Source organism: Hordeum vulgare, chromosome 6H (assembly GCF_904849725.1).
Source record: "Hordeum vulgare subsp. vulgare chromosome 6H, MorexV3_pseudomolecules_assembly, whole genome shotgun sequence".
In the NCBI taxonomy this organism is placed as follows: Eukaryota; Viridiplantae; Streptophyta; class Magnoliopsida; order Poales; family Poaceae; genus Hordeum; species Hordeum vulgare.
In genome coordinates, this window is record NC_058523.1 from 350,299,255 (window position 1) to 350,315,732 (window position 16,478).

General features: G+C 52.8%; 1 protein-coding gene across 1 annotated transcript; it reads right to left on the reverse strand.

Annotated features, from left to right (window-relative positions):
- Positions 1 to 223: 223 nt before the first annotated feature.
- LOC123405482 (protein FAR1-RELATED SEQUENCE 6-like) lies at positions 224 to 16,394 on the reverse strand. Its single transcript, XM_045099150.1, has 5 exons — positions 13,953 to 16,394; positions 13,808 to 13,870; positions 13,674 to 13,736; positions 813 to 974; positions 224 to 505 (listed from the first exon to the last, which is right to left on the reverse strand). The coding sequence occupies exons 1-5, from the start codon at positions 16,185 to 16,187 to the stop codon at positions 224 to 226; spliced, it is 2,805 nt and encodes a 934-aa protein (XP_044955085.1). The 5' UTR covers positions 16,188 to 16,394.
- Positions 16,395 to 16,478: the final 84 nt, after the last annotated feature.

Here is a 16,478-nt window from a genome sequence, read left to right on the forward strand (position 1 = left end):
CCCCAGCCGGGTTGAGAAGCCGGTGGAGAAGCGTGCGAAGGCTAGACATGACCCCTCCGCACATGCTCGCGCGGAGGAGCCAGCTAACGAAGCGGCTTCAAGGCAGGCCCCAAGGGATGAGGGGGCCCAGCCTTCAGGGCCGGAAGCCTCGGCGCCGGTGGACCTGGAAACGGTCCCTGACTCCCCCAGGGCCGAGGCGGCACCTAACGCGCCGGAGCTGGACCTAGATGCGCCGTACACGGCCCCTGACGCGCCAGGGGCGGCCATAGATGCGCCGGAAGCGGCCCATCCGTCTCCCGCGGAGGAGGTAGCGCCAGCCGGGATGGCGCCCGAACCGGCCGCCGAGCCGGCACCAGGAGCCGGTGCCATCGTCATTCCCCAACATGGCCCTGTAGCGCCAGGAGTTGGGGGGCGGGCCGGGAGCCGGCCCATGAAGACATGGCGGGCGGCCAACCTGGCCCGCCTCCGACTGCCCGCCGGCACCGCGCTTTCCGGCTTCCCGGAGCTGGTGTCGATGTTTACCAGCAACCGGTCCAAGGTGGAGCAGTCGGCCCGCATGGTATGCGGCGACATGGAGCGCCTGGAGGCCCGCACCCAGGTAGGTGTTTCCTCTTTGTTTTTTGAACTTTTCTTGCGTTAGTGGGGGCGCGACAGCGCACCCACGCGGTGTAGCCCCCGAGAATCGGGCCGGTCGATCGTCGACCGGTCCGAATCTCTTGGAGCTCCTTTTCCCTGTATTGTTTCTTCAATGGGGGCGCGCTAGCGCACCCACTGGGTGTAGCCCCCGAGAATCGGGCTGGTTAAGTCTTAACCAGGCCGAATCTAAATCCTGCTCCTTTTTGCTTTTTTGGCACGAGCTTTATGACGCTCAGGCACAGGCTTATAATGAGCTGCAGACCCAGCACCTGGGAGCTGATGGCCGTATCGCTGAGCTCGAAATCCGGCTGGGCGAAGCTGCCACGGAGCGGGATGCCCTGCGTGATGCCAGTAACCGGCTCCAGGAGCAGTTGGCCCTTCTTCAGGCGGAGAAGAAGGAGCTCGAGGCGGCCAGCCGGGTCGAGCTGGAGCGACTGCGCAATAATCTGCAGGAGAAGGAGGCATCCTACTCCGCCGACGTGGATCGCCTCGCTTCGCTTCATCTCAAGGAGATGAACCTCAAGGACGCCGCCTTGAGGGAGAAGGAGGAGGCCCTTGTCCAGAAGCAATCGCAGCTGGCCAAGGCCTTGGAGTCTGCGGTGACTCTCTAGGAGGAGGTTTCCCGCCTTACTCACGTGAGTAAGGTGCGGGAGCTCGAGGTCCTTGAGTGCTCCCATGAGACCGATGGCGCCTTCCATCGTGAGTCTCTTTTGTTTGTCTTGTTTTTGGTCTTTTTGGTCGTCTCCTCTTCTCACTGTGCTCTTGCCTTCTAGCTATCGCTATTCCAGGTCTCTTTCCTGCGACCCAGATCACGGCCGACACTGCCGTCGAGGTGAGCCGTGAGGAGCGCCGCGCGGCTGGGCAGGGGGTAGACACTACCTCCAGCTGGAGCGTGGAGGAGATCAGGGTGGGCCTTCGGGCCCGCCTGCGCGCCCTGGGCGAGTCTATGGCTCAGCTCCAGGTCGCAGGCTCGTCGATGGTGGCGGCTTTGTGGCCGAAAGGCGTGGAGCCGGCGTCAATGAGCCGGCTCGCCCGCTGGCTTGCAGCAGGAGGAGAACACCTCGATGCTTGGCGCACCTCTGCCGCGCGGGCTGGGGCTTACATGGCCCTGCGCTTGGCCAAGTCCTGGTATCGGAACCTGGACTTGGGCAAGCTCGCCGCCCAGTGTGATGGCTCGGAGGCGGAGCTGCAAGGCATGGAGGAGGCACTGCGTGTGAGGGCCGGCGACATCGCTGAGTACGTCGCCTAGGACGATTTTGTTTTGGAGCGGGGTGAAGATGGCGGTGTGATCACTGAAGATCTGCACGGCCTTCAGCCCTATGACCCTGACGGCAGCTCCGACGAGGCGGCCCGATCTATGGAATCTGCTACCGCTTCCAGCGGTGCGGCGTACGCCGACTCCGGTGCGGACGGAGCCCGGAGCCCTCACAAAGTAGACGGTGCAACCTCCTCGGGAGCAGCCGGAGATGGCGAAGCTACCATATCAGGAGCAGCGGTTGGGGCGACCGATGAGGCCACAGCCCCGTAGTCGGTGTCCTTTGTTTTTTGTTCTACCCCCGGAGGGATGTAATGAACGTGGGCCGTGGGCCAATGCTTTTTTGAATGTATATATTCAGCATTATATTCATATTGCCATGCGTGTTGTCTTATATTCTTGTCTTTTGATTCCTGGTTGACTCCTTTTTCTCCAATCCTCGTATTCCTAATCTTCCACCCCGCCAACCCGACAGCCGGGAGCCGGTCTATGGCTGGGTCGAGGTTTCTGATTTTAGAATATGAGATTTAGATTTTTCGAAGCCATCAAGACTTAAAGAACAAGACATAAACCAACAGAGGCCGGCTTGAATAAGATCATATATATGATCGAGCCAGCCCGAGCCGGCGACCCTTTGTAGCCGAACTTTGCATGTATCCGGCCTGACCTGTCATCACCTCGCAAGCTTGATGGCCGGAGCCAGCCCGCAAGCTCGTACAAGGTGACCAGGGATCATCCGGTTACACTATGTGTTCTTTTACAATAGGGAAGGCATCTGAGCGGCTAGCGAGCCCCCGAGCTTGTTAAAGCCAGTAAGGGGCGTGCGCTACGTAGCCTCCGAGCTTGATAAAGCCAGCAAGAGGTGTACGCGCTGTAGCCCGTGAGCTTATTGAAGCCAGTCAAGGGACGTACACTGAGTGAAAACTCTCAATAAAAAGAAACATGAAGCATGCTCTTTTTATTCCATTTGTTGTTGATCCCTGAAAAGGGAGAAAGATACATGTGCATGCTCTTTCCCTTGTTTGATTCTTGCCTTCTAGCAATAGAACGGGCGAAGCAGTGCCGCGTTCCATGGACGTTCCGTTTCTTGGCCGGAGTCGTCCCTCTTGCGCTTCCTTGGCTTTTGGGCATCGATCAAGTAGTAAGCGTTGTCGTGCAACGCCCTACTGATGATGAAGGGTCCCTCCCATGGGGATGAGAGCTTGTGCTGGCCGGCAGTGCGCTGGATTCTTCTGAGGACCAAGTCTCCCTCCGTGAAAGAGAGAGGCTTGATATTTTTGTTGTGGTAGTATCTCAGCTTCTCTTGATAGATGGCCATCCGGCTCAAGGCCAAGTCCCTTGCTTCTTCGAGGAGATCCACACCGTCTTCTCTTGCCTCCTTTGCCTCCGTTTCTGTGTATAGGGCGACCCGAGCCGAGTCGAACTCGATATTCTTGGGAATAATAGCCTCGGACCCGTATACAAGAAAGAACGGAGTGAAGCCGGTCGACCGGTTGGGCGTGGTGCGGAGGCTCCATAACACAGCTGGCGGTTCTTCAATCCAGCAGTCGACTGATCTGACCAGCGGTGCCACCAGTCTTCGCTTGATGCCGGCCAGAATCAGGTCGTTGGCCCTCTGTGCTTGGCTATTCGACTGGGGGTGTGCCACTGATGCCAAATCGAGCCGGATGCCTACCTTGGAACAGTAGAGCGCTAGAGCGCCCTTGGCGAAATTGGTGTCGTTGTCAGTGATGATGTTGTGGGGAACGCCATATCGGACAGAGATGTCTGTGATAAACTTGACAGCGGTGGGGCCGTCAAGCTTCTTGATAGGTCTGGCTTCGATCCACCTGGTGAACTTGTCGACGGACACCAAGAGATGCGTCATCCCACCGCGAGCCGTCTTGAAGGGCCCTACCATGTCCAGTCCCCAGACGGCGAATGGCCATGACAGGGGAATGGTTTTGAGGGCCGAAGGCGGCATATGGCTCTTCGCGCTGAAGAATTGGCACCCTTCGCACTTGTCGACCAGATCCACGGCCTCCTCGGGAGCCGTGGGCCAGTAGAATCCGTGGCGGAATGCCTTGGCCACCAGGGTTCTGGAGGCGGCGTGATGTCCACACTCCCCCTGGTGAATGTCTCTCAGGATCTCCTGTCCCTTTTCTGATTCGACGCAGCGTTGAAACACGCCGGTCACGATGCGCTGTACCAGTTCGCGATTGATAATGGCCTAGGCTACAGATCTGCGCTGGATCTGCCTTGCCTCCACCTCGTTCTGAGGAAGTTCGCCGCGAAGAAGGAAGGCCAGAATAGTTTGAGCCCATAATGGAGCCGACACAAGGGCCGTCTCCGCCTCGTCTTGACTGTTGGGGCTTCTGCAGCCCCCGAGATTGATGGAGCCGCGGTTGTAGATTCGATACAAGGTGTCTCTGGTGCTGTCGCGGCAGCTGGCTCATCGTCTATCTCCATGACGTCCGCCCACTGGGTGTCGAGACGACAGAATTCGAGCCCACGCAGAGCCGGGGTTGTTGTCATAGCCGGTGCCGCCATTGGAGTCGGCGTAGTCAATAGAGCCGGCATAGGAACTGCAGCCGGTGTAGTTGGTGGAGCCGACGGTGCTTGCACCATGGATTCAGCTGGTGCCGCTATTGGAGTCGGCATAGTCAGCGCAGCCGGCGTGGGAACCGCAGCCAGCGTAGCTGATGGAGCCGACGGCATTTGCACCGCAGAGTCAGCGGGCACGAAGATCGATGCCGACTCGGCAGACGGCTTGATAGACGGCTTATGGAGTTGCTCGAGGGAGACGCCGGCTGGAATCGCCTGTCTCGTGGAGCCGATCTTCGCCAGTGTATCGTCCGCCTCATTTTCTGCCCTGGGAACGTGGTGAAACTCACAGCCCTCGAAGGGGCCGGTAAGCTGCTGAATGAGGAAGCGGTAGCTCGCCATGTTGGCGTCCCTGGCGTCCCATTCACCAGAGACCTGCTGCACCACCAAGTCTAAATCGCCGAAGCATATGAGCCGCCGGATGCCGATCTCCTTGGCAAGCCGGAGGCCATGAGCAAGTGCTTCATACTCGGCGACGTTGTTGGAGGCGGCGAAATGGATCTGGAGAGCATACTTGAGCCGGTCCCCTTTCGGAGACGTTAAGACGATGCCGGCTCCCAGTCATGTCCGCATCTTCGAGCCGTCGAAGTGCATCCGCCAATGCGTGGAGTCTGGAGGCGGTGGCTCAAACTGGGTCTCGGCCCAGTCGACTAAGAAATCGGCCACCACCTGAGATTTGATGGCAGTACGGGGCTCGTACCGGATATCGTGATCCGCCATAGCGATGGACCATTTGGCAATCCTGTCCGTGGCATCACGGTTGCCCATGATCTCTGAAAGTGGAGCAGTGCTTACAACGGTGATGGCATGCTCTTGGAAGTATTGCTTCAACTTCTTTGCAGCAAGGTAAACACCATAACACATTTTTTGATAATGCGGATAGTTCTGCTTAGAGGCGGACAAGACCTCGCGAAGGTAATAGACAGGGCGCTGCACTGGCAGTGCCTTGCCCTCCTCTTTACGCTGAACTACCAACACCACGCTAACCACGCGAGTGGTCGCCGCAATGTATATGAGTATGGGTTCCCTTTCAGAGGGCGCTGTCAAGATTGGCAGGCTCAAGATTACCCGCTTGAGGTCGCGGAAGGCTTCGTCCGTCTGATCGTTCCACTCGAACTTCGTTGTCTTCTTCATGAGCTGGTAGAGTGGAAGGGCCTTCTCGCCAAGCGGGCTGACGAACCAGCTAAGGGACGCCAAGCAGCCAGCGAACTTCTGGACGTCGAGGATTCGAGCCGGTCGCACCATCCGCTTGATGGTGCCGATCTTCTCGAGGTTCGCTTCGATACCGCGGGCGGACATGAAGAAGCCCAAGAGTTTGCCGCCTGGAGCCCCGAAGACGCACTTCTCTAGGTTGAGCCGGATCTTGTACTCGTGCAGGTTGGCGAACGTCTCCCGCAAGTCGTCGAGGAGGCTGAAGTGCTGCTTCGTCTTGACGACGATGTCATCCACATAGACGTGGATGTTTCTGCCGATCTGTGGCAGTAGGCACTGTTGCATGCAGCGTTGGAACGTCGCACCTGCATTCTTCAGACCGAACATCATGGTGGTGTAGCAGTAGGCCCCGAAGGGTGTGATGAAGGAGGTCTTCAGGCGATCAGCTGGATCCAACTTGATTTGATGGTAGCCCGAATAAGCATCCAGAAACGACAGCAGTTCGCAGCCTGCCGTGGGGTCGATCACTTGATCTATCCTAGGCAACGCGAAAGGGTCTTTCGGACAGGCCTTATTCAGGCCAGTGTAGTCGATACACATTCGCCAGGTGTTGTTCTTCTTTAGCACGAGGACTGGATTAGCCAGCCAGTCCGGGTGGAAAACCTCCATGGTTAAGCCGGCTGCAAGGAGCTGGGTGATCTCTTCTCCGATCGTGCCTCGCTTCCCCTCGGCGAAGCGGTGCAAGGGTTGTTTCACCAGCTTTGCATCCGGCCGCACGTGAAGTTTGTGCTCGGCATACTTCCTCGGAACACCCGGCATGTCCTTGGGGGACCATGCAAAGATATCCCGATTCTCACGGACGAAGTCGACGAGCTTGCCTTCCTATTTGGGGCTGAGGCCAGCCCCGATGGTGACGCACTGCTTTGGGTTGGCAGGGTCGAGTGGGACTTGCTTGGTCTCTTTAGCCGGCTTGAAAGAGCCCTCGCTGGCCGATTGGGACGGAGGAGAAGGAATCGCCGGCTGCTCAGTAGCCTGGGCCACGAGCCGGTCGATCTGCCGCTTCTCCTGAGGAATCACCAAGGCGTCGGTGAGGCGGCTGCTATCTTGGGCACACTCGAGCGACTTCTTGTAGTCGCCAACAACAGTAATGATGCCCTTGGGACCCGACATCTTCATCTTCAGGTAGGCATAATGCGGAATAGCCATAAACTTGGCCAGAGCCGGTCTTCCCAGCAGCGCGTGATACGGGCTACTGAGATCCACTAACTCGAACCATATGGACTCTCGACGGAAGTGGGCTTTGTCGCCGAAGAGGACATCTAGCTGGATCTTGCCAATGGGCGAGCAGGACTGCCCAGGCACGATGCCATGGAAGACAGTACTGGTCGATAGGACGTCCGTCTCCTTGAGTCCGAGCTTGAGGAGAGTATCGAGGTAGAGGATGTTGATGCTGCTCCCACCGTCGACCAACACCCGGGAGAATCGGCAGGTGAGCCTCTTGGAGGCGAAGGTTGGGTCGAGGACGAGTGCGTACGATCCCGGGTTGGGCATCACCGCAGGATGGTCCACCCGGCTCCATGTGATTGGTTTGTCGGACCAATGCATGAACTGGGGAACTGGGGGGACCGTGGCGTTCACCTCGTGCCGCCTCTGGTGCAGGTTGTGCTTATCGTCGCCTTCACTGGTGAAGACGACGAACGCTCCGTCTTGATGAGGGTAGTCGTCTTGGTGGTGGCCGTCGTCGCGAGGCGGCGGCGGCGGAGCCGGAGCGTGGATGGGAGTCAGTGCACGAGGTGCCGCCTGCGCACCTGGAGGAGCCGACAGGCCATCCCCTTGCGACAGCCGACATGCAAAGCTGCACTGTCGAAGGGTGTGGGAAGACGGTTGCGCCCCAGAATGTATCTTGTAGGGGGCGTCGAGCATCTGCTCGAAGGTCTGCTTGGACAGCCAGTTGGTGTTGCTCTTGTTGGGACGCTTTCGCGGAGGGGTGGCTTGAGGAGCCGATGTTTCGCCCTCCACGCTGGCCACCAACTTGTTGTTGGAGCGGGAATCCGTCTGATCTGCCTTGCGCTTGTAGTTGTTCTGGCCGCCTCGGTTGTCCCCAGCCGGCTTGGGAGTAGCCGGCGTAGGTACAACCTTGTCCGAGGCGGTCACCTTGACGCGCATCGCTGAGTCGGCCGTGGCGTATTTGTCCGCCTTGGCCACGAGTACCGCTAGAGAGGTGGGCTCGGAGCACATAAGCTTGTGCTTGAGGAGGGTGTCGTCTCGGCAACCGTCGATGAAGTACTGGATAGCCTGTACCTCATGCACCCCCTCGCAGGAGTTACGGAGCTCTGTCCACCGGGTGACGTAGTCGCGAAGGGGTTCGTCGGGCTTCTGGGTGCACATGGCCAACTCGCGGGGCCGGCCAGGGCGCTTGTAGGTGCGAGTGAAATTGCGGACGAACGCCTCCTCGAAGTCCACCCAGGAGTTGACACTGCCGGCCGGGAGGCTGTTAAGCCAAGTCCGGGCCGTGCCAGTCAACATGAGTGGCACGTAGCGGACCGCTACGCGCTTGTTGCCCCTGGCAATGCCGACGGCCGTGGTGTAGTCAATCAGCCAGTCCTCTGGCTCGGCCATGACGTTGTATTTGGGCGTGTCCCGAGGCAAGGTGAAACCTCGGGGGAACGGCTCCCCTCGGATCCAGGGGCCGAAGCAGGCCGGACCGACCGGACCGTCTTCCTCTAGGAGGGCTGACTGGGCCAGGACGATGAGACGTCGGGGAGCGTCCCGATCGTCCTGGGTGGCGTGAGCGCCAGCCCGAGTGGCAAGAGGGACTCACGAACCAGAGACGTGAGTTCTTCGCGGAGGAAGAATCTCACACTCCGAATCGCCCTCGTCGCCTCCGCGATGCAAGCCCGAAGTGTGCTTGCTCAGGCGCTGAGAGCGTCGGTCTTGGCTTCCCTCGCCCCTTCGGCCAGAAGGGCGATGCGAGGAAGATCCTTCTGCATGATGCTGGCCGCTAGGGTTGCGGCGTGCTCCGGGGTTGGCTCCCGGGGACTCCGACTCAGCTTGACTCGGGTCGCATCAAGCGTGTTGCTGGTTGGCGGCGTCAAGGAGGTCCTTGACCAGCTTCTCCTCGAAAGCGCGCTCATCGCCTTCTAGGCTCGCCATCTCCTCCATGGCCGCCTGAGCCACTCGCATGTTGGCCGCACGGGTCTCGTAGGTGGGCAGATCGCCACCTAGGACTTCGGCGATGAATTGGCCGCGGTTGAGGACCAATCCAAACCGGCTAGGGGCTTCGGAAATCGGAGTAAGGCCGTATGCGGAGTTATACTCACGCTGCGTAGCCTCCATCTGACGTTTCGCCGAAGCTACGGCAATGCCCTCCTCCAGGATGCACTTGCGAGCCTCCTCCAGCGAGGCCCGAGCGTCATCAGGGTTTGCGGAAGCTGTGCCGGGTGTCTTCAGGCCGGTGATGGCGTCCCGAAGAGTATCGGCGGTGGCAGCAGCGGGCTCGCCAGCACCTGCTGAGGCCTTGCCGGGAGCCATGCTGGTGCCGGCGCCGATAACCATCACTTTCACAGTGTTGGAGACGGCAGCAACGTGGTATTGGGTAAAGAACCCCACCAACGGCGGAGGGCCGTCAAAGATGAGGACGTTGCTGGGATATACGTCGTGGGCATGCATCTCAGCGATAGAGAGCCTGTTGAAGCTGGCGCAGAGCGCCTCAACGTCGAAGTCCTCGCCGAAGTAGCACGGATCATCGTTGAGACGTAGGTCGCTGAAGAGAACGCTGAGGTTCTCCATAGCAGCGACGACGACGCTAGGGAGCGCCTCGTCATTGAATCTTCGTCCGAATCCGCATCGCAGACGGGGATGTCAATCATCATGGGTGTTGCCTCGTCGAAAGCGGGCTCCACGGGCATGCAAACTAATCCGGACGCGTTGCATCCGGTGGTGTAGGTGCGGGGCCCCGCCCAGCGCGTAAAGCCAGCCGATACCGCGATCGGCCCCATGGTGGGCGCCAAATGTCGGTGAATACTCACAACATATGCCATAGGTAGGCTAAAATCGGTGAGAACCGAAGGGACAAAGGTGGACGCTCGGAATGAGGTTGGTACGCGCATGGGACGCACGATGTACCCAGGTTCAGGGCTCTCCATAGAGATAATACCCCTAGTCCTGCCGGAGTGTTTGATGTGTATGAACAGAGTACATAGTTGCTCCTGGAGCTGTGTTGGGAGGAGGAAGAGGGGAGCAGCCGGCTCGTCTCTGCCTCTCTCTCTGTGGTTGGTGAGTGTAGGATGTTGTTCGACTGTGGAATGATCGCCCCCCTTGCATGGAGGGCGACCGGGGGGTTTTATAGACGAACCCGCCGGCCTACAATATGGATAAAGGGTACAAGTGTGGGACCCGGCTGACAGCCTCGCCGGCTCGCTAGGGGCCCACTAGAGTCTTGTCTTGTCGCTTGAGGGGCCCGCCGGCTGCATGGTCTCGATTGGCAGTGGGACCCACCGGCTGGCCAATGAAGCTCTCGTGTAAGGTTGACGCCGAGGACGCGTTGTACGTCAAGCTCGTCCAGCGAGATTCGTCATGGGCAGGAGATACGGCCGCCTCCACTGTTCCCCACGCCGAGTGCAGTAATGGAGTGGGAGTGCGACGGTCCGACACTATGCTAGGTGATGGATCAGAGCCGGTGTAGGTCAGCGGCGTGGCCGCCGACGCTCGTACCTGCCGGACGCCCCGATCCAGTACCTTTGCTGACGCGTAGCTACCTTTAATCGTAAGGTCTCATCCTGACCTACGACCTAATGTGACTTGTGATCTTTGGCGGGCTAGCCGGCTTGGGTGCGGCCGCCTCACTCCTAGCCGGGCTGGCTGAACCAGGCCGGCTCAGAAGAGGTAGCCGCCTCGACTCTAGCCGGCAGGGGTTGCCTGGCCGGCCAGATGGATGGCCGTTTCGTCCTTTGACTGGCAGGCGCTGCCTAGCCGACCGGAAGACTTGGGCCTTGGGGATCTATATATATTCATGTCCTTTGGGACCGGAAATGAAGGAGCAGGTTTGATGAGCCTACCCGGCGTTATCCCCCGACAGAAACTTTGACATATATTGATAGTAAAGTTCTCATCTAGAAAGAATATGATGACATGGTAGGATCCATCCTCTTTGTGCTTTCAATTGTCTCCTACATACTGATATGTACTGCAAAAAAGTTTGTTAGTTGTACAATTCAATTTGCATCCAGTTAGAAGTTAAAATTGTAATTCAAGTATGCATTTCCTAGATATTTTTGTGCATTGCATGCGAACTAAAACAATCCTCTGTTTTCTTTGAAAAACGTATCTTCCTGCAGCTTTGTGAGAACAATGGAGCATGGATGGCATGCAGCAAGATTGTCATAGAGCATCCACATGCAAAAGATTTCTACTTGGAAATGGTAAGCGACAATGACACGTAGAAATGAGATGCAACATTAGTAATATCCATCTCACATTACGCTTTTTAGCATTTTTATGCAAAGCAGCAAGAATGTTATTTCTTCATGAAGTTCTGCATGCAATTTTGTGTGCGTACTATTCACCTGGGTGCTTGTGAGCTCAAGAGTAGAATGATATTCAAATAAAGATATCAATATATGTTACACATGAGACGAGCTTACATGCTTTTTACTCCCTTCGTTCTTAAATATGTAAAAAATAAACATATTTTAAAATATAGATTCTTTTTTTTACAAAATCTCTAAAATACTAATATTTAAGAATGAAGGGAGTAGTAAATTTACCGAAAAAAAGAATCAATAAATTTAAACTTTGTCAAAAGAAAAAAACTTTAAGACACGTTCTATAATATCATAAAGGGAATCGTTTCTGGCCGGTGCGCCGGCCGAACCATTCGGCCGGCAGCACGCGACCCGCGGGCTGGACGCTGACTTGGCATGCAACATTTTTGTGTCTAAAATGTTACAACCAGCATCATATTTGCTACAAGCATTCTTATTTGCTACATTTGTTCAGTAAAAAAAGCTGCATATACGTTTGGTTGCAACTCCGATTCGTCGGATTTTTCGATACAATCGATATTTTTTACTTTTGCTACAACCGTGCTAATTTTTGCTACAACCGACCTCATTTTTTGCTGCAACCGTTCACTAAAAAGCTGTATACACGTTCACGTAAATATTTGTTACAACCGGCGTTTGACTTTTGCTATCACGCACCATCAGCTTTGTTTTTTTGCTACGATCACGTAGATGGTTTTTTACTACAATTTTTGTTTTTTGTTGCGTTAAAAAAATTACTGCATCGTGTTGGAATTTTTCTGTATCACAGAAAAAAAATGTTGCATGCAGATCTGTCGCGCGGGGTTGATGATCGTACAGCCGGCGCAGAGCTGCCCGTAAACTATTATAAAACGGAGGGAGTACTATCATATCGTGCAGCAACAATCCCCGGTGCTACTGCTACCCACCGGAAGGATCCAGATCTCACTGGGATTCGTCGTCCCCCACCACAGGGCGGCTGACATGGCAGCATCGCATCCGCAAGAGATAAGGGCGGAGCCAAGAAGCCAACGAGATGGCGCCACCTGGCGCACAGCAAGCATCCACGCGTGAGCAGGACAGTCAGACTTGGCCGGACCACCACCTGCCACCCTCCGTCGTATCCCCACCTCGTGCCAGGCGTGGCAATGGCATCCGGACAAGTGACAACTGGACCGCCTACTACTTTTCGGCAAGCGCATCGCAAACTTTCTCCAGCGCAAAAAAAGGTGACGAGTGCCCAGTGGCCAGTTGCCAAGGGCATCTGCGCCTGCGTGCACGGTGCACCGGCGGGATGCGTCCACCCAACGGAACGCGTCCCCATCCCGTTCCGGCGAGGCAAGCCGAGCCGACGATGGGCGGGCTCCCACCAAACGTCTCACTAACGCTGCGTTTGGACGTCTATATTTAAGGTCTCCTTATTAAATTGATTTTAATTTATATTTAGTAAAAAAACTGTAATGGATATGAATACAAATTCGGCGCTGCTATACGTACGACGATTTTCGTCCGACACTCGTATGATCCGACGTGGCAGAGCACGCGCGGCTGCGCTGCGCGAGTCTAGAAACCGAAGACTTGGTTTCGTTTGTTGGGCTGGGCTTGGACTTGGATCGGACCAGCGCTTCTCCTCTATATTTTTTTTCCGACTAAAGCTCTATCTCCTCTGCTTTGCCTTATCCCTTCACGCTGCTTTGCTGAAACAGATACTCCCCTGTATCTCCTTTGCTCCACTCAGACGGAAGCCTCTATGTTGCTAGCCATTGTTACATTTGACTATGGAGAGCTTCACCAGAGGCTGATTAGATAGGTGACCTTTGCGATTAAGAAGAAAGGGAGTGGGCGTGCAAGGAGAGGAGGGCGGTGCACAAGCCGCTGCAGACAGAAGCGTCGGGAGAGACGTATGAACTGGAGCTCGATGCAAGCTCCGATAAGCAAGGTGATGGCACAATTTTACCATGTACAATACTCCCGTTGTAGGCTGTAGCATATGGGAAGGGTCAATTTCTGTTGTATTTCATGCATGCTTGGCAAAATAAGCATCTATTGAGAGCATCAGATCTATTCCCCAGACCCATTCCCCAGTTCGTCAGTTCATTATGCTAAAACGAGTGAGATTTCAGAGCATGTTTCAGTCATATATGGTTCACTGAACAAGAAAACTTAGTCACATGTAGCAAAATACATAGTTGCATGAAGTAACTATAAGCCAGACTGTCCAATCAGTACTGGAATGCACGTCTACTTCATCCATTCAGGTTAGAAGCTAGCAGATCCATGACATCTGTCTTTCCCTTCAAAGTTTTAGAAACCCAGTTAGCCATAGACAAATAATTTAGGACAATAAATAATTGATACTAGTGTAGCACCTGGAGAATATCAACGTAAGACTTGATATGAATTGGTGTAGCAGGTTCGGTTGTTTGGAGTTCCTGGAACAAGTAACAATGCTTGAATGTCACATAGCAATGCTTGATATGAATTGGTGTAGCGGGTTTAGTTGTTTGCTGGTTCAAACTAAGTACCTGAAATTCATTTAGAATGAAACAAACACCTCCAACCTCATGTCCTTCACAGTGAGTATTTGCCTGAAGAAAAAAACCTTGTGATAAAGTAATAGGTTAAATAATATATTACCTGTAGCTTAATAAAATATTACCTCAAATTGTTGTGAGCTCTGAAGATTACTATCTTGCCCATTTTTTGATTTATTGCTTCCTTTCTGCTGCAAGTTAGTGCTTACACTTTAGCAAGTTATATAACAGGAAGACAAATATAAATAAAATAACAGTATATTTAGGTACCTTTCTTCCTTTTTGACTTGGAACATTTTTTGTACTAGTTCCTGCCTGCTGCTTCTTTGCTCTCATTTTTCTTACAACTTGATCAATTTTGGACTCTTTTCTCTTTGAACGAGGACGGCCTACACTACGCACATGGATCGGGCTGAGTACAACTTTTTCAGTGTGCTGCTCGAACAATGTATCTTCAGGCTTTGAAGTTGTATACTGATCCTGGACTTCATGGCTAGCACGGTATGCATCAATCTTTATTTGTAACTGATTAAGCCCATCCATTACCAATTTATGCAATGCATCAGACTCTGCCCCATTTTCTGCCACTTGGTGGGAACGTTTGCACAAACTATCATAACGTTGCATAACTGGTGTATTCAGCATATCATCATAGGAGCATTTCATAAATGTGTGTTTACGCTTAAAGTCCTTTCTCCATCGCTGCAATATATACCTAGAAGGTACTTCTGTGATCTCCATGAGAGCAAGAACAGAAAGGATGTGGCTACAGAAGATGCCTCGAAATTCGAAAAGCCTACAAAGACATTGGATATTACAATCCACTTTGTTGAACAAGACAGTGAACTCTGAAATAAATCTTTTCTCTTTAATCTCGCCGTCCTCTCCTTCAAAAAATATCTTACGGTCCTCTCTGACTTTAAATGTATAAAGTAACCCTTCTTTGTTCAACATAGTTGGATAGCAATAGATTTTACCTCTTAATTGCTCTTGAAACTCCTGAAACTTTGCATTGGTATACGCTGCTTGAAATTGCCTCTCAAAGTCATAGTGAGTAATGCACGGAATTACCTCTTGGACCGACTTTGAATCAGCCTTGTTTTCTTTCTCTACCTTGTCTCTTAATGCATTTTCATACTGCTCCACAAATTGCTTCAGAGTTGTTCTGGCATGGACATAGCCATCAAAGAAAGCATTCACACTCTCACTCCTTTGTGTTGAAGACATTCCTGCCCAAAAAGTATCTTTCACATATGCCGGTGCCCATCGATATCTTTCACTGTATAATCCATCAAGCCAATCATTGTCCTGAAGATCATATTTGTTGATCATCTTAACCCAACCTTCATCAAAAGCATGTTTCGTCAAGGAATCATACACCACATTTGACAAGGTATATTTTATATTTTCATACTTCTCGTACCCACTAAGCTTTTCAGGGATCTTCTTCATGATATGCCATATACACCATCTGTGACGAGCATAAGGGAAAACTTCTTCAATAGCATTCTGCATTGCTTTGCACTGGTCTGTGATTATAGCATTGGGTGCTTTATTTGACATACAACATAACCAAGAATTGAATAACCAAATAAAAGTATCTGTGTCTTCATTCGACAAAAGACCGCAACCTAACAAAACTGATTCTCCGTGATGGTTTACGCCAACAAAAGGAGCAAATGGCATGCTATACTTATTTGTTAAGTATGTTGTGTCAAATGTGATGACATCCGAATAAGATTCATATGCAGCCCTGCTTCTTGCATCTGCCCAAAACACATTTCTGAGTCGTCCATCCTCGGCCACATCCATAAGATGAAAAAAGTTAGGATCTTTTGACTGCATACGGAGAAAATATTGATAAACTGCATGTGCATCTCCAGCACCAAGCTTCAATCTTCTTGTCTCGTGCAAATAGTTTCTGCACTCCTTTTCACCAAATTCAAGTTTGTCATAGCCACCAGCTTGAATAACAAGAGAACCAAAATTTTTGTTCGTACGAATTCCTGCTTGATCATTCAGTTCTAACCTTCTCTTGGCGTCTAAGTCTAGTTTCTTGTGACACCTCAGAAATCTGGATTTGCTAGGACTTGTAGGATGATTGTGATCAAGTATAAAAGAAGTAATGCAAAACTTTTCTCCACGACGAGAGAAATTTATCTTACATGGGCATTGCATCCTTGTCGATGGATTTGGTTTAAATGAGTTATTTGATGAGTACTGAGCCTTCCCTTGTCTGCTACAAGCAAGTGTAAAATATCTAAGCTTGTTGTCATCATCATGTCTAGTTGTTCTTCTTAATATACCAAATCCCTTCTTTTTAGCATAACCTTTGTAGAATGTAACAGCATCATCCTCACTATCGAACATCACTCCCCTTTTAGGTTCCAACATCAAACTCGCCTCTCCTTGTTGGTCATCCAAACAATCCCCAATTTCCTCCAAGATGAAATCTTCTGCATTATTCTGTTCAACTGCTTCATCCTCAGATAAATTTGACTCCATCACCTACCTGTAGTATAATAGCCAATAACAGAGGTTGTTAAGTGAGGCATCTTTCCAAGATCAACTTCAGAGATAGAATTGCAGAATTTGCATCCGTCCTATCTCTTAACCGTCCCCAGAAAATTAGATCTAAAGAACGCAACATATAAACCAGGGATTGCACATACCTCGTTTTGTTTCTCTTTTGATTGGATTTCTTTGTATTGGTCGCAGATCAAAGCTCGCGCAAGTTGATGGTGATTGATTTACAGATCGGGGAGGAGGGGATCGTGAAGATGGAGAGACATGTTC

Bases quoted from the DNA above. Each gene is read 5' to 3' on its own strand.
- LOC123405482 (XM_045099150.1), bottom strand. From the start codon at position 16,187: ATGGAGTCAAATTTATCTGAGGATGAAGCAGTTGAACAGAATAATGCA. The intron at 13,737-13,807 runs GTAATATTTTAT...TTTTTTCTTCAG, and splicing joins AGAGCTCACAACAATTTGAG to GCAAATACTCACTGTGAAGG. The intron at 975-13,673 runs GTACTTAGTTTG...GGCATCACGCAG, and splicing joins TCATTCTAAATGAATTTCAG to GGCATCCCGCTCCGTGGCAG.